The 21,320-nt window shown below is 40.9% G+C and overlaps 1 protein-coding gene across 6 annotated transcripts in view; it reads left to right on the top strand.

Moving 5' to 3' along the window:
• The window catches only part of nup214 (nucleoporin 214), a 36,509-nt gene that overhangs the window by 2,639 nt on the left and 12,550 nt on the right, over window positions 1–21,320 (top strand). For 4 of the 6 annotated variants that reach the window (XR_009924764.1, XR_009924763.1, XM_062413590.1 and 1 more), the window contains exons 5-32: window positions 61–131; window positions 247–316; window positions 431–534; window positions 895–1,001; window positions 1,151–1,217; window positions 1,609–1,732; window positions 4,660–4,818; window positions 6,432–6,852; window positions 6,938–7,074; window positions 7,169–7,257; window positions 7,970–8,056; window positions 8,369–8,518; window positions 9,118–9,276; window positions 9,392–9,495; window positions 9,882–10,061; window positions 10,436–10,524; window positions 10,611–10,694; window positions 11,009–11,323; window positions 11,410–11,577; window positions 11,898–12,009; window positions 13,521–13,584; window positions 14,518–14,587; window positions 14,768–14,852; window positions 15,151–15,203; window positions 15,302–16,807; window positions 18,340–18,407; window positions 18,498–18,681; window positions 18,835–18,987. Coding sequence is in view for 4 of the 6 variants with exons in the window: in XM_062413590.1 (XP_062269574.1) it covers window positions 61–131; window positions 247–316; window positions 431–534; window positions 895–1,001; window positions 1,151–1,217; window positions 1,609–1,732; window positions 4,660–4,818; window positions 6,432–6,852; window positions 6,938–7,074; window positions 7,169–7,257; window positions 7,970–8,056; window positions 8,369–8,518; window positions 9,118–9,276; window positions 9,392–9,495; window positions 9,882–10,061; window positions 10,436–10,524; window positions 10,611–10,694; window positions 11,009–11,323; window positions 11,410–11,577; window positions 11,898–12,009; window positions 13,521–13,584; window positions 14,518–14,587; window positions 14,768–14,852; window positions 15,151–15,203; window positions 15,302–16,807; window positions 18,340–18,407; window positions 18,498–18,681; window positions 18,835–18,987 (4,980 nt within the window). In the remaining 2 variants the exon portion in view is untranslated. The remainder of the gene's footprint in view (window positions 1–60; window positions 132–246; window positions 317–430; window positions 535–894; window positions 1,002–1,150; window positions 1,218–1,608; window positions 1,733–4,659; window positions 4,819–6,431; window positions 6,853–6,937; window positions 7,075–7,168; window positions 7,258–7,969; window positions 8,057–8,368; window positions 8,519–9,117; window positions 9,277–9,391; window positions 9,496–9,881; window positions 10,062–10,435; window positions 10,525–10,610; window positions 10,695–11,008; window positions 11,324–11,409; window positions 11,578–11,897; window positions 12,010–13,520; window positions 13,585–14,517; window positions 14,588–14,767; window positions 14,853–15,150; window positions 15,204–15,301; window positions 16,808–18,339; window positions 18,408–18,497; window positions 18,682–18,834; window positions 18,988–21,320) is intronic. The other 2 variants (XM_062413591.1, XM_062413593.1) reach the window with 1 other exon arrangement.

Consider the following 21,320-nt stretch of genomic DNA (forward strand, 5'->3'; position numbering starts at 1 on the left):
TGTACTCCGTATCTCTGCTGTGGCTTAAATTATGCCTATGGACGTGTTGTTTTCACACAGTTAGCTGGAGTCCGAAAGGAAAACAAGTCGCTGCAGGAAAAATGAATGCCACAGTCAGTCAGTACACACCAGTAAGTGAAACTAATACGCTGCAATCAAAAATAAAAAAAACTTTGTGCTCGCTGATAATTGCAGCACCCCAATAACTGACAAGATGAATAATTGATTATCTCCTCTGTTCAAAAGGCACTAGAGGAAAAGAAGGTGATCCCATGTCCACACTTCTACAGTTCTTCCCCTGATGAACCGGTCAAAGGTGAAACAACCACTCTTGTGTCTATAAAATTATATAAGATTCAATAGTTTTTATGACTTTGCTTAAGTCTTATCTGTGACTAATGTATTTTTCTCTCTCCATTGTCTCTCTCAGCTCTGGATGTGCTCTGGCTGAAAACCTTTGTGTTTGCGGTGGTATACGCTGCTGCGGATGGATCCCTTGAGACCCCTCCCGAGCTTGTGTTGATCTCCCTCCCTGTGAGTAGCCAGTCTACAGCAACATACTGATCACATTTGGATTTTTGTCAGGTTGCACTCCTTTAGTCCTACTCATCGACTTCATCATTTTTTATTGTGAGCTGACTCACTGTTAACAGCTCATCATACAACTTCTTCTTAAAACGAGGTGTGACATAGATTATGAAAATGTAACTTGATGTCAGTTGGAAGAATGTAAATGCATGTGTTTCTCAGTAATTGTAGGGAAATTCTTTTAATGACAGCAATGATAAAATCTGAAATTATAAAGCAGCCAAAATATAGTTCCACCAGACAGAGATGTCATCTGTTGTTGATTTACTTATAGTAATTGAACTTTATGCAATTTTATTTTTACAGAAAAAGGATGAGAAGGTGGAGACGAAGCATCTAAACTTTAGTGACACGGTGTACGGCAGCTGCACTGAACGGCTGCACCACTACTTCCTGAGCCATGTAGAGGACTGGTAAGAAAGATTGTGTTCAAGCACTTATGCTACAGTCGGCACCCAAAAGGCATGTCACTGTTGATTTAAAACACAGGTGTTTGATTTATTGTGATGTCGTATTCAATTTGTTTAAAGTTTTGTTTTGCTTCATTGTTGATTCCGTTCAGGGACCTTGTGTTTGCGGCATCAGCAGCTTCCATTGAGGTCAGCGTCATATCCAGACAAGACGACAAGGTATCTAATTAAGTTATTACCAATAACTCTTCAGAAAATTCAATGAATATTTCACATCCAGAAATTCACATTACATGGCCTACCACTGTATATCCAGCCATTTACTAGATTTATGTTAGTCATGTTTTTTCCTAAATGACAACTATTGAGCATTTTTTTCTACGTCAATCTGTTTTAGAAGATGACAGACTTTGTGCAGGCTCAGAGGTAATGAAGCAGTTGCAATGATGCTCGAAACCTGTCTAGTCCAATTTCTATTCCAACTGAAAATTGAGCAGATTGATTGAGCAGAAACAATACTGGCATTGGTGTTAATAAAAACCTGTCAATTGGCGTTATTGTAGATGTGCTCAATTTTGTCCATTAATGTATTCGGTTTTCGTCCTTTTAGATATGGGAACTTTGGATCCTTGAAGATGCAAGTCGGGCTGAGCTTCCAGTGACTGGGACAAATGAAGACACTCTACCGCTCGGCTTCGCCATAGACTACACCAGCCAGCAGGATATCTGGATCTGTAAGGAAAATTCGTAGCTTTCTGTGAATGTTTTTTGTTGAATGTCTGCAAAGTAGAATGGATTTGGGTCATCCATGTATAATCAACATACAACTATACTTCCCTGTCACATAAGAAACAAGTTCGGAATAAATTTATCAAGTTTTTTGATTCGACACCTTGTTTGTCAAAAAAAATGTTTATGAGGACAGTTTATAAAATGGCTTTCTGAAAAATACACCAAGTCTGATATAAATTATCACTTTTTTAATATAGAAAAAATCCCTTATACTGGCACAGAATAAGTAGAACTAAGATCTTAGACATATTTTCTGCCTGGAGTCATGATTCAACTGAAATCACAGCCTTTCCCACCCCAAGATTTGGACACATTTTTAATTGGATCCCTCCTCCTTGCATTTTTCATCTATTTTGTTTTGGACACCACTTTTATTTTAAAATTGTCTTTATCGTAAATGGTGATGAATGTCAGCAGTAAGGCTCGCTGAATACACTAGATGTTCCACAAAATAGTTAATTGGACGAATGGATGGTTTATATAAGGTTTGTGCACAGTCTGCGCCCAGCTACCGCCCACCTCAATCCACATGTTTTAGTGAACATGTATTCATACTTCTACTCATTTGGCATTTATTTTTTTCCAGTTCCTTAAAAAAAGTTCAAAGCACGGTTGCCCTCTCAGTTTGTCCTTTTCTGATTCCTTAAAACACTTTTTGTAGGCATATTAATGATCTGGGAGATCCTGTCATATCTAAGTTAACTTTGAATTTCAGGTTTTCTTTGTGCACACAGCCTCCACTGCAGTGTTCTCTTGCAGCATGTGTAAAGAATAGTGATAAGCTCCCGTCTCAGAACACCGCTTAATCTTAACTGGCCCAGTCTGTCAGACATTCACGTAGAGCTGCCGTTGCTGTCTCGTCACATCTCTCGGTGCTCATTCTAAGAACTCCCTCCCCATCGAGCAAAAAAAAGATAAAACCTGCAATTCTAGCAGTATTTTGACATGATTGTAGTAGATCAAAACCTTTATCCGGAGTGAGACATTAGATAGGGGAAGTGAAGGGAGAGTAACAGGAGCGTTATCTGTGGAGAGGAGAAAAAAATACGCTCATTAAAATGGCTCAGACAAGCTAGAGGACCACAACAAACAACAAAGCCCAGACAATCCTGTTGCAGAATGCTGATGAGGTTTACTGTGTGCCGCTCCCTTCTGCTCGCTCTCTCTTTCACCCTCTATCTCTTTGCTTCTATCTTTCAAACTGTAGTTTCATAACTGAGATGAAACTGAACATTAGAGGCTGTATTCCCATGTTTGTTCTCTTCATTGCAGGCTTATTTTGTTTTGCGTGAAAGACAATATTTGTCATCTTCTCAATTTGTTTGAGAAGATGAAAACATATATATGCAGATAATATAATACCAATATACTTGCGTAATAGGATGAATATAGAGTATTTGCAAAATGAAGTTGTCAGAGAGTTGAGTTAGAGGTAAGTAATCCAACACTGAGGTGAAGTGAGAAAGAACAGCCACTGCTGTGATGAGACGCAGCTGTAGAGGGAACAACCAGGACAAAGTGTTCTATATACATTACTTACGTATTTTAAGCAACTGGTATCAATTCTAACTAATGCATCATTAATGTAGGATGCAAATATTCAGTTTTATCATTTACATGGTTCAGCCTGGATTTTCCAGTTTCGTCTGCAGCCCACTACACCCTGCATGACTTTGGAAAGTTTGGCTACTTCCATACTCCGACGTTTCAAGTGATCTCTTTCCACACAGGCGTTTTGGCTCTGTACTCATTTGAATCCTTGTCCATACTAACGGGACTGAAAAGCATATGGCGTGACTACTCGCGTACACTGTGCATCCGCGTGCCAGGTTAAACAGGAAGCACTTGGTTGTTGCTTGGAGAGAGAGCTTGTCAATATAGGAATAAAAGCTTGTCTCCAACACATGTAAACAGTTTCTTTGTAAAATGTAGAATTTAAATGGACAGCTGTTAGCAAAGACAACAGGGTCAGTAGCACTTGTAATCGATTATACATGTTGGATTCTACACTGGTAGTTGAGGCTTATACTGGTTAAGGAAGATGCTCATGTGATAGGAGCCTGACCAATCGGCGAAAGCTGCTATGTGAACTTAAAGATGGAATCGGCGAGCTCTAGTGAGTGTCCTATGTCATCGTTTCCAAACCTCTCTGTTTTAGCGGCTCCAAAACGTCAGAGTCGTGTGGACATCAGGCGTATCCATAGCAGAGATGAGGCATTTTCAAAACAAATATTTAATAGAGTGAATGTAGCCAAGGTGTGAGGAACAGGAAGGAGTTTTGGGGACCTACGGTAGCAGCATTGCTTTTATTGGCCAGGTCAGTAGTCTTTTTCAGCGGAACACTCGCTGCTTGCTGATTTGATCTGAATGCCTAAAGGCCAGAATGGACCAGAGTTAATGGGATAAATATAGAACTTCCATACAGTGTTTGTGCTCAGATGCCGTCAACACTTTAATGATTACAGTGACAAACCGCATTTTGTAGTCACAAACAGAGGAACCCATAGAGAGCAGACAACACTTCCCTTGTGCAGCGGTGTGAATTGGGAGCTGTGCAGAGATCGAAATTTCTCACAAAAGTCTTATTACCGTCCAATGGAGATTGCACACAGATATGGCTCTCAATTAATAATCTGTGTACAAAGTGTCCCACCAGAGAGCTGCAGAGATATCTCTCTGATTCTGTGCTCTGTGGAAAATGTGTTTTAGGAGGAAATTGGGGAGTTACGCAGGATAGAAAGATGGAGTTTGTGTGTGTAAGTGTTATGTGTTTTGGATATTTTGTGTGAAATTGTGAACATTTTTTGCTGTATGTCATGTATGCAATTTATCTCTGAGTATCTTTGTCCTCCCTCTGTTCCGTTCATAGCTGAAGAGAAGACCTTACCACCAGCGCCCATAATGCTCATCCTATCCACAGAGGGTTTACTCTGCCCGTTTGCGCTGCTCAACCTCAACCCCGGTGCGAAGCAGCTGGTCTCAGTCCCCAGCCCGCTCCCCCTGGAGGGGGAGAGACTGCCCAAGCTAGGTAAGACATCCGGTAATGTTTTAGTGTGAACATTGTCGAGAGGGTTTCATGGTGATTCATAATCACACCTGTCAATGATATATTTCCTCAAGTGATAGTTAAGTTGTGCTTTCCAGTTGTTCCATTTTCTGGTGTTTTGCCATCATAGGCTGTTGACTAACTTGATCACCAGTAGGGGTGTCACAATATCAAAAATTCAGTAGTCGGTGCCAACACCGGTAAAATAACACGATGTTGATTACAATTTCGATACCACAGTAAAAAAAAGAGGATTTTCTAAGATTCCATGTACTTGAACTTGAAATATGAACCTCTTTAATAAAATATATGAAAAATAGAAAAATGTTTATAAGACATAGAAAACATGTGCAATAGAGCATAGCACAACATAATAAAGTGCAATTAATGGTCATAATGCAACAACTAGTGTCCCCAGAAACTAGCTGGAGTTAAGAATCCTCCTCCTTATGCCTGCAACAAATTAGAGGATTTTGTAATCTTTAATGATTTTTTAAATGTGGGAAACTACAGACATTATAACAATAGATGTAACTGATTTGTATTCTTTTATGATCGCATGATGAAACTCTTTAAACAAACTGATTAGAGATTTCCGAGTGGCGATTCCAGAGACTTGGAAACTCACAGAAACTTGCAGGATCGAGCGTCACTTCAGAATACAAACAAACATGGACGGCCGGCATCATCAGCTGGCTGCACTTTTCTGTGGACACATTAGAAAGCACTCATACTGTCGTCAATATCCTATGTACAGAAAACTAAAGTTGTATTTATGTTGTAGGCTGCCAGTTTCAGCTCTAAACCCAAGTATGCAACTTCTTGTCAATGGCGCTTTTCTGTCAGCTCATTCTCATTGGCTATTGTGTGTTTCTGCTCACTCACCCGATTGCCCATCCCTTAATACTACACAAGTATGTCCCTTATTCCAATCATAGATATCAAACATGTCAGTCATGTTTATGATTTGAAATCAGGGACTGTCAAGTTGGGGACATCAGGTTTATGTCTGTGAACCCTCAAATTACAGGAAAATTTAACTAGATCATTTTCAGATCAACCTTAAAATGTCATAAGATATAACCCAGACGTTGTTTTGGGTTTGAGTCTAGTGGTGATGACGCCAGAAAAGAATTGGAAAGTCTTTTGAAACAAAGTACAATTTAATAATACGAATAACTGTTTAAATGTTTCTGTTTCTGTTGATTGTTCTGTTTGTGGAAGAGTTAAAAGAAAATCTATCAATTAGTTGTTGTTCAATCTTTTTTCATTTTACATTCCCAATAATGAATGGAATGAGACTAATCTTGTTTTGATCGTGTAGTCAGATTTGACAACACTGTGTAATGCTTTCTCTTCTATGACGTTAGAAGGCCAGTGTTTTCAACCAATCCAAAGTAATGCAGAAAGAGGCTCGTTAACATTTGTACAAACTTCTTTGAAGTCTGATAGAAATGTGGTTGCATCTAACCCACCATGAAAAATGTGGATCTATTCTAATCTCTGAGGCTAATTTCAAGTGCTCCTAAAATTAGACCAAACTTGCCTAACATGTGATGAGATCAAATGGCACCTCATATTCCTTCTATTCACAGGTTCTGTGGCAGCCCAACCACCAAAAGCTGCTGCCTCCTTCCCATCTGCCCCAGCCGTGTTCCAAAACCTCGGCCTAACATCAGCAGCTGCTCCCACTCCTGCAGCTCCCGTTGCCTCTTCCGCCGCTGCTCGGTTCAGCTTTGCTACGACAGCTCCTGTGACGACGTCCTCGTCGGCCTTCTCTTTTTCTGTCCCATCTACCGGCGCCCCCTCAGCCCCTTCAGCTTTCTCCCTGGGGGGATCCACGCCCTTTGGCTCAGGATCCTCAGGCTTTTCCTTTGCCTCCAAACCTCCCTCTGATACTCCCTCAGCACCTTCTGCATTTTCCATCAGCACGCCTTCCATCAAACCGTCAGCGGTAGCAGCTCCACCTCCTCCCATCGCCTCCCCACTCACAGTGAAAATGAATCTGAATGAGAGGTACTGATATATCATATAACAGTCATATATGACTGACACATTCTTCATGTTTGTATATATACAAATCCAACTTCTCTTTCCTTAGGTTTTCAGCAGTGGAGACTCCAGCACAAGCCCCACAGTCTTTGTCCTTCACTTCTCCAATACCCAAACCAGTTGTCTCCAATTCCAGTAGTTTGACCGCCCCTCCGCCCGCAGTTGCTAAGCCACCAGCTGTACTAAGTGAGAAAGTCTTGTTTTTTTACATTAATGAATTCCTTAATTGAAGTGTTCATGAGTAAGAATGTGATATCTAATATTGTTGCTTGTGCCGCAGCCCCAGTGCGTCCAGTTCAAACCAGCATGCTGCCCACAGTTGTCCAGAAACCAACTCCTGCAGCCCAAAGCCGAATCCAAGCTCCACAGGTTGTTTTCGTTATCATTAAATATTTGTTTTTCGGGTTCACATATCAAATGGATTTCTTTTAGTTGTTTTGACGGTATTTGACAAAAACACATATAGCAACCATTTTCATTCATCTTCAGCTTTTCTTTATAAAATATTGTATTTGGATACCCCCACTAGATGTGTATGCAATGCTAGACAGTTGAAGGGAAGACTGTGAAACTTGAAAAGCAATGATTGTGATCACAAATTAGAAAACGATGAGAACCCATGAACAAGAAATGAGAGCAGAAGTATTGTGGTGTGAAAATTTATATTAGCACAAAATTTGCTACAATTATTTCCTGTCCTCTAATTTTAGAAGGCGAAACGGTATCTCTGCCCAGCTACATCATATTAACAACACATTAGCCTCAGACAGCTTATTGCTCCTGTATTTAAATTAGCTAACATGTTAAGCAGTGAACTGATCAAAGAAAAATAAAATGAGCAAATGACAATCACAAAACTGCAATGAAAAGTAAAGAGGAGATAAAATCCGTAAGATTCCCATGGTAATGGATCTGACAAGATGTTGGATGTCAGTGCAACTGTGCTGGTAGGAGTTGCTACCATCAAAAGTATAATCATGAATCCAACTGCTGGCGGTCGAAGACAACAAAGTGTGTGTGTTATTTTCTTCCTGACTTTAAACAGAAGGTTTTAATGTGTTTTATCTCTGTCTCCTGACAGACCCCTGTGGCACCTGTGAGGGCCGTGGAGAAGCAGCCACAGCAAAAGAAAGAGTCGGATCACATCATGGCCGCTATATTTGAAGAGGTGAGACAGTCTACACTAAAGTAACATGTGTGTGGATTTTAAGTTCCTTCTGCAGCAGCGTATTTAATGTTAAAGTCATAGTTGGTTACCGAATGGAACTTTGCGCATGAAATAAAATTTGATTGCACCACGTATAAAATGTTTCAAATACCAAATATGTTCACCCAGTAACTGCTATATAATGTGAGTAAACTGACATACACTGACAGTACGTACATATACACAGATCAGCCACACCATAAAAACTAGGACTCTGTGGTGAATTTTTCCTGTCATTGTTTGTAACTCAGCATCTCTTTGACTTGTCATCAGATCGCACACTTCCAGCAGGAGTTGGATGACCTTAAGGCAAGAAGCGCAAGAGCTGATTTCAAGGTTGGCACCAACGAGGAGATGAAGGAGTTGAGGAAGGAGTCAGAGGACCTACATATTTTCACGCTGGAGATCAAGGAAACTACAGAGGTGAGACCATGGAACAAAGAAGATGGATATCGTCTATGTATGTGCAGAGTTTCATCTTCAGGAATGCGCACTGCACAAAACATTCCTTTAACACATTTTCAGACTAAAGAATCAAAGTTGTTTCACCCCTTTAACACACAACTGACTAAAGTGGCCTATTCATTGTTACAGCACTTCATGTTTGCATCTTTATTTCTCAAGTTATCATAGTTTATTTATCTGACACAAAATCACTTAACTTAACAGAAAGATGTTTGTTTTGCTTCCACAAATGCTTCCACCAATTGTCATCCCCCTCCAAAAAAGAGAAATCTCTCTCTCTGCAAGAAACATTTTTATTTTGCCTGCTCCGACATGCACAAACTAATCAAAAATGATTTTATTTATCTCTTGATCACATGGAGTGAAAACATCAAAGAGGACCAAGCTTAGATGCTTAAATCATTTGTATCGGCAGAATTATAATGCAACCTTTGTCCAAAACTGCGCCGTTATACAGTGCATGTTTTGTTTTAGTGCCATAGCTATGGTCTCTATGGAATGAATTGAACGGTCTTGTCCTCATCCAACCTTTTTTTCCCCCCTTTTCTGAATCTCAGTCTCTCAATGGGGATATTGGGACTCTGAAGACCACCTTATTGGAAGGCTTTGCTGGGGCAGAAGAAGCCAGCACCCAGAGTGAGCTGAGCAAAGACGACAATAACAGACAGCTGCTTTACAAAAAACCTCTGGATCCGCGCAGTGAGGAACGACTCAAGGTGAGACAGGGAGTATTGGATGACTCAAATCTTTGCGTGAGCGTACACTAAAAAGTTTCTCAAAGCTTGTATAAATGTATCACTGATATTTTATTTTATTTTTTGCCGGATGCAGGAGATTCGCAGACTGTACCAGTACGTCACATTTGCTGTGGAAGACGTCAACGATGTGTTGAATGTGGAATGGGAGAAACATCTGGAGAAGAAGAAAAAGTTGAAGTAAGCACAAAAGACAAAATTATATAATAGGATTGAGTAGGATTAGGGTGATATTAAAGAACATAAAATCTGAGATTTCGAGTCACCATAAAATTACAAGAATAAAATTGACAGTTTTGCACAAATCACGATACTTATGATAATGATGTGCTGATGAACCAAACAATTAAGTATTTTGTGTACTTTAGTATAAGTTAACAAGATGCTTCACATTCCACAGGCTCGTCTTCTGATGTTCCCTGTCTAGATTGACATGTAGCCTAAGATTATTAATTTATTCTTGAAATTAGTTTGTGAATTATTTGCAAACCTATTTCTACGTTGTTGAGTATTTTATGATACTTAAAAGATTTTGGATGGAGTATAATTTGTTCTCCTCTTTACAGACACATGTCCGTGCCAGGGCGTGAGGGTCTTTTCACAACACTGGCCAACAACCTGTACATCATCGAGCAGCAAAAGCACAGGTTGGACCAATTGGTTAAAGACCTCAGTTCACTGATGCTCTACAACAAGACGACTACATCTACTGCAAACCAAAATACTGCTGCAGCAACAACAGCTGGGTAAGGATGAGATGTGGGGGGAATGCAAGGCTCGTGGATACAAGTGTTAAACTTTGTTGATTTTGAGTCACATACCTCAAGTGAACAGTGACATAAATGAGCGACAATTTGAATCTAGAGCAGTTTTTAAATAATTAAGACAGAAAAAATTATAATCAGGCGGTTGTTATCATAACTGTGTGGTGTAATAGCTCATAACATAATCATCATAGCGACATGAATAAGTTAAAGAGGGCACTCATTTCTGTCGGTATGGCAGCCTGCAGGGGATGTTAACATTCTGTCTAAATGTATGTATCAGTTCACTTTGAATAGCTCTCAGAAAAGACTTTGTTGTTTGCAACTTAAATCGTTGTTCCTGTGTTTAACTGCAGTTTGGAAAGTGAGCTAGAGAGTTTAAGGGATGCACTCCTGAAAGCCAGACTGGACACTTCCCCTCCCAAAACCAAATCCAGATCTCCAGGTATTAATCATGATTTTTTTAAATGTACATAGAAAGTATTAACTTGATTTTAATAAATACTTACTGTCGATGTTTTTCTACATCAGTCAAGATCTCACCAGTGAAACAGTCCCAGCTACGCAACTTCCTGTCAAAGGGGCAGATGCCTCCTGTCCGCTCAACTGCACCAGGTACACATCTCTTGCTCAAACCTAATTAACAAGAGTGATACTCATCTATTCTTCTTTTGCCAATTTCATTCACGGCTTGAATGTTGGGGTTTTATGAACATTAACATGTATTTAACCTTGAATGGCAAACAATCTCAACATAAAGTAAAAGCGAGATAGAGATACTCGACATAAACAAGAGTAGACTGTTGAATTAAACAGACTTCTTACTTCAACAAAATTACAAGATTCTATCGTACTTCAATGAGATAAATGTGTGAAGTCCATACCACAAATGTTTATTAATTATGGTTCCTTGATGTATTCTCTCTCAGCCAACCTGTCTCGATCTGCCTTCCTTTCACCTAAATACTACGAGGACTTGGATGATGTGAGCTCTACCTCCACCATGTCCCAGTCCCTGGACCCCAACCCGGCTCACTTGGAGCTGGAGGAAGAGGAGGAGGAGGACGAACTACAGCCAGAGCCCCTCCTTGTTATACCCCAAGCACTTGCCACCCCTCGTCACCCCACCGTCGTGAGGACCCCCTCTATCCAGCCTGGCTTTGGAGCAATCCAGTCTACGCCTTTAAACAAAATTCACCAATTACAGGCTATGGGCTTTGGACTCAGCCCTATTGCCAGCCCTGGTAAGTTATTCACATCATGTCCAAAGGAACACGGATGTACAAGGATTAAACATTAGTAGAGATGCTTCACTGTGTTCATTTTTCAGTTCCAAGCAATAAGATCAACCTCAGCGGGCCTGACAGCACGGCTCTTGCCACAAAGACTGTCAAACATGGAGCCCCATCGGTTGAGAGGACCGGACCTGTCACCAACCCCGCCCAGCAGGCCGCAGCCACTGCTGCTCTACGCAGGCAGTTTGCCAATCAGAAGACGGGTAGGAAGAACGTTCAACAGATGCCAGTTTCTGTCTGCCATCGAGAGTTGATTTAAATATCTATCTTTAATATGATCAAGATTTATCATTAAGTATTTAAAGGCAACACTGCATAAGAAACTGTTTATTTATAATCCTTCTGCAGTGCCTAATATAATTCACCAGGGGGAGACACAGACTAACAGAGCAAGCTGTGTGAACCTGAACGCTTTAAGTTTCGGTGTAGTTACAATGCCATTGAGACATTCATCTCATTCTAGTGTATCCTATTTTTGGTATAAACACTGTAGTTTCATCTGTCTGTGTCCTCTGTGTTCCAGCTGTTGTCGGCGCTTCCTTGACAGAGTCCACTTTGAAGACGGTCCCTCAGGTCCTCAATATTCAAGAGCTCAAGGAGAAAGGGTCTCCTGTACCAGTTTCCAATATCATCAGGTATAACTCAGAAATTATACAGAATTATCAGGTCCATGAAGTGTTTAGACAGTGACACAGTTTGTGCGAGTTCCACCAAAACATTACATTAACCAGTTTTTGGTGGTTTGGAGCCATTGTTATTCATATTCCCTCACTTTCAGAGGCTGAAAAGTCCCTTGTCAATCTAAGAAACCTAAAAATCGATGAGTTGTTTTTAGTACTTGGATGGAAATCAGTTGCCTGTGACTATCTGATGTCTGGAACCCTTGAGTTGTTTACTGCAGCAGCCTTCAGGTGCTGTGTGATTGGACATGGTTTTTTCTTGGTGAAGACAAAACTGTAGGCTGAAAAACCCACAATTTGCTTTAGGTGACTGACTGGAAAATATTCCTTTTCTTTGCCTTGAGAAGCTCTTTGCTTGGTTTATCCATATGTACAGTGATGTGTATTCTGTGTGCGCGACTTACTGACTGAGAGTGCTCCCAGCTAGTTGTACTGCATTCTTCTTTGATTTATCTTTTTGTGCCTTTAAGACTGATGCAGATAATGTTACTTTGGATTTTGCAAATTCTCTTTTTATTCAGTTAGGAATAATATAGAACTATTTCATATATCTGCCATGTCCAAATATCACACCTGGATATTTACTGTATTAATATTAAGCATATTACATTTATAGCATTGACTAATGTTTGTAATTGCTAACTAAACTTGCATATATTTTGTATTCAGTGAGTAGACAGTCTGTCAATGTGAGTCCTCAAGGGGTCCAGTGTTTGTTTCTACTGTCTCCCCTCACCATAGATCTGTCAGGTCAATGACTCACCTATTCTTAGCTAATGAACATGACTGGCAGAGGTTATCAGTCTCTGCATCCCAGCTTGATTCCTTGATCATGACATCGGTTGCAAATATTTTATAACATATAGCTCAATATGTAATTATTCATGTATATTTTATTGTTTTTTACTTCAGCACAAGCACGCTCCATTTTAAATGAAACAGATGTTTAATATAGAAACCAGAGCGCTGGAGAATGGAGCCCAAAAAAATACAAGGAGACTGTATGTTCTTTACATAATATTCTGTTTTCATGCCATCATCCTCTTTACTTGACTTGCTCCATGTTTCTCATTTGGCTATTTATTCTGTACATGATCCTCTCGCACTCCTGTGCTGTCTCCGGCCCCACTGGACCGTGCTCCACTTTATTGCTTGATATTTTTTTGACCATTTCTCCTTGGGGCTTTACCAAATAAAGTCTGCTCACAATAACAAATAAGCAAAGTAAGGCATTGTGAGAGTAAGATGATCATGAACGTCGGCTTCTTCTCTCTTCTCTGATCCAGCATTAACATGGTGAACTCTTTCCCTCTTTCAAACGGTCATGGTTCAGACATTCCTTTAAATGATTCCCAGTTAAGAAGAAAATGTTTCAATTTTCTTCAACACAAGTAGCTCATTTCATTTGATTGTACCTGAACACCTTCTTAATTCTCTCTCTTTCTCCCTTTCTGTTTTTCTCTCAGCTCCCCAGGTCCAGATCCAGCTGCTCAAGTCTTTGCAACAGTTTCCTCCACGCAGGCTAAACGAGTGAGTATCTTCTATCCATCACTCGCATGGCTGTCACTCATCTTTTCAAATTTGTGTGTTGCTGTAGTCTTGATACCTAGATAACACATTATTCACAAATGCAAATGTCATAAACACACTTGAATGGCTAAGACACTCAATATTCAAAGGGTTGCAGAAACATTTTCAGAATTTCTGAAACAATATGTAGAATATGCTATCTTATCCACCCCTACCACGTCTACCTAGAGACTTCCTTATCAGATTTTCTTAGAAACATATCATTTAATTCAAAGAAACATGTAAATACCAACTTTTTACAGTGGCATGGTGCATGCACAAAACATGTCTTCAGTGTATTTTTAAGTGACATTATTTTAAATACTCAAAATAAAGCAATGTTTGTGTTATTGTATTACATCTCTACTTAACTTTCAACATGTGAAAATTCTCAGATAGCCCATAGATTTGTATGTGAAGACAGACCATAAACTACATGGGTGTGAAATGCCCATGTGCCCTCCCATGTTGATGTTACAAATCACAGTTTGGTGACAGGGGAACTCCTCGCACAAATCCATGGGTCAGTCCCATCAAACTGAACTCGGGCCCATACAAGATCAAACACACTGATATCCAGCTGCAGGAGTTTGTGTCACGAGTTTGTTTTCACTACTTCTTTCTAAAAAAAAAGTTAATTGCACCTGTGGGACAAAGTTGATTTAACAATTCTTTAAATTGTATAATAGTCACAGACATAATGTCTGTTGTGTTGTGCATTACGATGATGCGATGACAGGAGTGCGAGAGGATCATGTACAGAATAAATAGCCAAATGAGAAACATGGAGCAAGTCAAGTAAAGAGGATGATGGCATGAAAACAGAATATTATGTAAAGAACATACAGTCTTTAATGTACAATGGTCTGAGTGTATTTCAAACTGTTTCTGCAGAATCCTAACCAAGGCATCCAGACGATGTCCGCTGAAAGTACAACCACCCCACAGACAGGCTTTGTGTTCAGTAAGGACTGTTTTAAATATGTGTGCTGTATATTGTAGGATATATATTTTTTTTTAATGTTTACTTCTCTGGTTTTCAGAATTGAGATTATATTTTGCTTTGGGCTTTATGTAAAACTAAGGTGATGCTGTAACTTCCATGACTGATTGGGATTGAATTCATTACCTTTGTCTTCCTCAGGTCATGCATCCAAACCTGATGTTTCCGCGGCTCCTGCAAGCTCAGCGGATCAAAACAGCAGCAAAGGTTTCTCCTTTGCTTCAGGGTAAGTCAGATCAGGAAAATGTAAGAAGCATTATGCAACTGAAGATTTTTTTTGTCACAATGACATAAATACAATAATATATTCTGTACATGTTTTCTAAATTCTAATAATATTTTTTTTCATTTTGAGTTACAAGCTCAAAACTATATTTAACACAGTTATATTGTCCTTCAAATATGATTTAGTGCAACCAGCTAACCCAATTCCACGATATACACAGCACATGATCGTTCAGTTAATTGGTCATTGTAACTACTGAAGCAATATTGATGTGTGATTTAAATTATTTATTTTGAAGGGCCACAGGCTTCGGTTTTGCTTCAGCTGCACAGGGAGCTGGAATATCACAAGGTAATAAACAAGAGAGCAAATTGGTGTCATATAGTAGTGGGTGTAAAATGAATATGTGCTTATCTTTTTCTGTTTTGTTATTCCTAATCTCTCTCCAGCAAAGGATGTGAGTAAATTTTCCTTTGGTGGAAATGGCAAAATGGGATTCGGCCAGGCTGGAGACGAAGCATTCCCCTTCGTCCCAAAGTCCACCTCCCCGGCTCTACGCACGGCCTCGCCCACCCTGCCTCCAAACCCACCGGGAGAAGCAGCCAGACCAACCTCTACCGCTACAGCCCTCAAGGTAGAGCCACAGCCGCCTAAGCCAGTTGGAGGTGAGACACTGGGCAGTTTCTCCGGACTTCGCGTGGGCCAAGGAGAAGAAGCCAAAGATGCCTCTGCTAAACCTTCTATTGGCTCGTTTGCCTTCGTGGACAGTGGAGTTGGGATGGGCAAGGGAGTAGCACAGTTTAGCTTTGGTACAGGTGTCCAAAAGTCTGCAGAAGATTCCACAGGCAGTTTGTTTAAGCCTCCTGAATCAGCTAGTAAGCCAGCCTTCGCTGTTCCCCAGTCAGGCTCAGCTACCACAGCTTTACCTACGTCTTTCAGCAGTCTCCTTGTAGAATCTTCAGACTCCTCAGAGGAACCAAAAGCTACACCCCAACCATCAGAAGCCACCCCACCCCCTGAAAGAGAAGCAGCTTCTGAATCCATTGTAGAGAGCGCCAGTGCCCCAGAAGTACCCGACTCTACAGGGGAGGCTGCCACAATAGACACCACACCAGCACCAGCAGCACTAACACCCCCACCTCCTTTGGCCACAACTGCCCCTACCCCAGAACCTCCCCCATTCATCGCTGCCCCAGCTGAAGCCGCCCCTCCACCACCATATGGTGCTGTTCACACAATCGAAGCCACAGCAGACACCACCAACACTGCTCCTGTGTCCACTTCACCAGCTGCCACCTTCCCTGCTTTGCCGGTCCCCCAGGTTGTACCAGCAGCATTTCAGGTTCCCTCTTCTGACAAGCCTGGCTCCATTTTTACTCAGTCTGCTCCTGTAACAACAGACAGCCACACCATTGGAATCACAACAGTAATCAACACAGTTGCCAATACAGCCACCACTCCCACCCACACAGTTGTGAGCACTGCAACAACTAGTGCTGCTACTGTCTTTGGGCAACCTGTTGCACCTCCAGCTTCCTCAGCCCCCTCAGCTCCAGCAATCACAGGATTTGGCTCATCTGGGTTTGGTGCATCACCTGGAGCTAATTTTGGCAAAACTGTATTTGGCCAGGTGAGTGGCTTTGGCCAGCCCGCCAGTAACACTGTTGCAGCTAGTGGCTTTTCTTTTGGCCAGACAGCCTTTGGAGCAGGCTCTACCATTGCAACCACTGGAGGAGTAGGAGGGGGAGGAGGAAGTCTTTTTGGTGCTTCTACTACAAGTACCTTCCCGTTTGGCCAAGGCGGTGCCAACACAGACAGCAACACCGGGTCAGGACCGTTTGGACAGAGCACAGCCCCAGCGTTTGGCCAGAGCTCGGGATTTGGGCAAGGGTCTGTGTTTGGTAGTAACACCACCACGTCTTCGTCGACAGGATTCAGCTTTGGACAGCCCTCAGGTGAGTGCAAGTCTGGACTGATGTGTCATTGCTCAGTGTTAAGATAGAGAAACAGCTTGTGCCAAACGGTTTATTTACTGCCATTGAGTAATAAAACCATTCTTTGGGATATATATTATAGCTATAGAAGTGTTGAGTGGAATAATGTCAATTAAGGTGTGTAAATTACAACTGCTGGAAAAAGGTTACGTATGGGATGAATATCCCGCCGTATTCCAAAACTCAAAATATGTGGAAACCTGAACTCTAAAAATAAATGTTTTGCATGATTGAAACAGTGTTTCAATCATAGAGTTTTGTAACCTTGCATAATGTGTTGAAAGGCTGAAAAAAAGAATATCCCTGCAGACAGTATTTTGCATTTTAGTTTTCAAACGCCAACACATTTTGTGTATTGAATTTGTCACTCTTCTCCCATTGCATTAGTTTGTTTACTAGGTTTTGAAACCTTGTAAATAGTGGTAAAAAAACAGGCCCATGTATGTTTGAGGGAAACTGTTCTGAAACTTGAGTTTTGAAAGGGCTAATCTTTGGAGGCAGGGGCATTTGCGCCTAGCATATTGTTTGCTCTTGCGTGGTTTGGTAATTTCCCTTTCTGTAGGCTGGCCAATCGAGTGTTAGCCTTGTAGCGGGTATGCTGTCTCGGAGCACCCTTCTAGTTGCCTCATTTATTTGTTCTTTTTGTAAATCTGATAACATAAGATAACATGCACAATACATGCAGTTCCTTGTTACCGACAATAGAGATAACAGTTGAAAAGTTGTGAGAGAACTCTGTTTTCACCTGCTTTTGCTGTTTATCTGTTTATCAGCCCTCATCTTTTCTTGTTATTATGTGGCATATTTAAATCAACACAGCATCTTCAGTTTAAAAAATTCAATCCTATGGCTGTTTTATGGCTATTACAATAATGGCACAGACAGTATTTACATTTTCAAAACTGTAAGTCATTATACAAATGTCAGCTGAAGACAAAGTGATGTCCCACTCGCTCATCAGACTTGAACTTCTCAAAGTGGTTAAGTTGTGGTATTAACTGGTGACGTTAATGGCTTCGGACAACCACTGAAATTATATTGTTATATCAGAACAGGAGCTGGAAGTGAGGGAGGCTGTGTACTAGCATTTACACATTTGGCTGACTTTCGCATATTATTGTGATTCAATCCAAATATGACACTTGTATTATCAAGTCTGAGTGGATCTCCGGGCTGTGAGATTGGAGAAGGTGGCCCGACGGGAGTTGTCCCATTCCCATAGATTCTCTAGATTCCCAGAGCAGAGTGGGAATGTGTTTCTCCATGAACAGCTGATGTCAGTGTATCAGCTCAGCAGTTGCTGCCAGCTCCTGACTACACACTTGGTGAGGGGGTCAAAGTTTCCATAATTGGCTCATTCTGTGGCACTGAGGGAGAAAAGGGGAGCAATATTGTCTAGTGATGATTGGATATGTTTATGGCATCACCAACTCCACAGCATCTATTGCAGTTGTGTAGATTAAACAGTGAATGTCTTTCTATTTTTATTTCAGGCTTCGGTTGCTCTTCTGCCGCTCCCTCGTTTGGCCAGCAACCGAGCACTGGCAGTGTGTTTGGACAGGTACTATCCATTATTCCTGGTTTGTTTTGTCTCGACATTTATAGTATTGCCCATTCTGGACACGTCATATGAATAATACGTCTCTCCCAGCAGCAGCAGCAGCAACCATCAAGTGGGAGTGTGTTTGGTTCAGGTTCAGCCAACCCTGCAGGCCCATCAGCTGGTGGAGGATTCTTCAGTGGCCTGGGAGGCAAACCCACTGAGGAGGCTGCCAACAAGAACCCATTTGGCGCCCCTCCCGCCACCGGAGGATTTGGCCAGCCTGCTCAGACAGGTAAGCTAACTCAATCTATAAAGTCGTTTTTTACTCTGTCATCAGTGTTACCACTTGCCCATGCCATAGTGGAGACCAATTGGAAATCAAAAAGCAAAAGCATTTTACTGCTCTTTAAAAAAACTTGAATTTATCTTCCGTTTTCTCCTCTAGGTGCCAACACTCTGTTTGGGAGTAGTGGTGCCAAGGCCTTTGGTTTTGGACAGACCTCCTTTGGTGAGCAGAAACCCAGTGGGACCTTCAGCACTGGAGGAGGGAGTGTCGCATCCCAGGGTTTTGGCTCCTTCGCTTCTCCGACAAAACCAGGTACAACCCGCCACCATATCGTTTTTATGACCCTTTCCATAGAGGTTATATTTTCTCAACTGTCTGTTTGTCAGAAGATTTCCACAAAACTTGGTGGAAGAGTTTCACACTTTCTTCCCGTCTTTCTTAGCATTGTGAGATAAGAATGGACAGGATAGGCGGACAGGTATATTAAGAGGAGCGATATCTGAATGACACTAGTTAGAGATACATTAGAGACACTATAGTTTATGCTATATACAATCAGGTAATTTTTTTTATTCAGCCAGATTTTGACATTGCTTTCTCCTTTTATTATCTGAGATACAGCAAATGTCCATATCTCCTCACCCCAGTGGAGCAGAAATTCAGGTCGTCAGATGCTACATCATTACCTTCCAGAACAATGCTGATGCAATGTTCCCTCCCAGAACTACTCAGTCCTAGGGCAACGAATCAAAGTAGTGTCGTATTTTTTAAGTATCAGATGGACGTGCAATATAGAAAAAGCTTTTAAATATCTAAGCTGTTATTTAATTTAAGTGATCACTACCTTGAATGTCAACATTAATCAGAGCTGCACTATTTAGGGGGTAGGAAGTAGATAGAAGTACATGGCCTTGATGCACACATAGGATGTGTGCTATACAGGATATAAAAAAGCAGAATGTCTTTACAGGAGATTGTTTATTCATCTACTTATGATAAAGATATGGTTCAGATTTCTATGAATTGCAGTATGTAGAAAGGTGCACATGACTTCAGATGTATTTTGCACTCTATGCCGGTGAGTAACATTTACTTAAACCCGAGGTGTTCATGCAGTTTTTGTGTGGTTAGAAAAGGTATTGATTTACATGAATGAGTTTGTTTTGTAACAGCCAAGATCATAAGAGGACAGCTGATGATAAATATAAGCAGATATTGTTCTTTGTCCTTGTTGATTTGTTACATTTGTTTTGTTAGAGTCCCTGTTTATCAACATGTATTAGTTTGGTTATGGTCTCACTCACTGCACTGCTGTTTACTAGGAAGAGGATTAAACTCTTGTCTTGTCGTGCCATTCTTATTTGTTTTCAGTTTGTATTTGTGTAAGTTGAACTGTAACAAGCTCAGTCAGACCTGTTGGTTTGTTCTTTATTTGCAAACAGAGGGTGATAAATGCTTTCCCCCTAAGTCATATTAGAGGAAGGGCAGATTCTTGGACGACATGACTGCTAAAAATAAAGCAAAAGAATCCCGATCGCCCCCTTGAAGCTGGCTGCTGTAAAGGTCATTGCCCCCCACCGCCTCCATGTTAGTGGATGGGGATATGGACCGAATATGCATAGTCAAAGTAGATGGATACATTTTTCTCCAAGATGATATCTGTCATTTTAGGTTGTTCTCATCACGCCGATGATGATATGCAAATTTGGTTTTGATTGATATTTGATTCTATAAAATGGGGTTAAAAACGTCATTATTGACAGCTTAGACTAACTCCCTGATTAGTTGACTGCGTGTATCGGCCGGACCTCAATACTCCAGCTCCACCCCCTGATCGCTCCTGCGAAAACTCTGGCTCAAAATGCTTACATTCTATTGTGCTTAATAAAATGACAGTCAAACTGTTTAGATCTTCTTTATGGTCTAAACTGCTCATTATGCTCCCATATACCCAATCACCAAACAGTTTAACAATTTACACAGCGTCAAGTTTAAGTATAAAGAATTAATGTTAACCCCAACCAAAGAGATTATTTGGTTTTCAAGGTATAACATTTATTTTTTCCTGTCATGTTTATTTTTTTAATTATTGAATGATGAATAGCAGCAGCCCTATAAGCCATCCCTCGGCTCCACTGGGTTATTGGTACCACTCTGCACACTAATGCCCCATCACTGGCCCACGTACAGGGAATGTAATCTTGTTACATTAGCTCAATCAATTATTTACTGGAGCATGCTGCTGGTCGTCGGGCTGTAATTTCAGTCCGCCCTTTCTCCCTCTGCACTGCAACCTCTGAGGCTTCGACTTGGCTCGACGTGTTCATCCTGTTATGAAGCGGTCAGAGTATGTTGTTCCAAAAATGTATAAACATCAGTGCTCATTAGACAGTATGACTCAAATACAATTTTTGTTTGGTTTATTCTTGTTATTACCCTGTAAGTAAGTCAGCCATGTTTCAGGCCACATGTTGAATGTATATGTTGTAATATTTACCCAGGGGTCTAAGCAGATCTCCACACTGACATTTATTTAAATGAGCTTAAGCCATACAATGACATCGTGATGCACCTTTTTTTTTTTTATCATTGTAGAAACAACGATGAGGACCACAATGCTCGACTGCTTTCTGTTTATTTTAACG

Source organism: Platichthys flesus, chromosome 19 (genome assembly GCF_949316205.1).
Source record: "Platichthys flesus chromosome 19, fPlaFle2.1, whole genome shotgun sequence".
NCBI classification, from domain to species: domain Eukaryota; kingdom Metazoa; phylum Chordata; class Actinopteri; order Pleuronectiformes; family Pleuronectidae; genus Platichthys; species Platichthys flesus.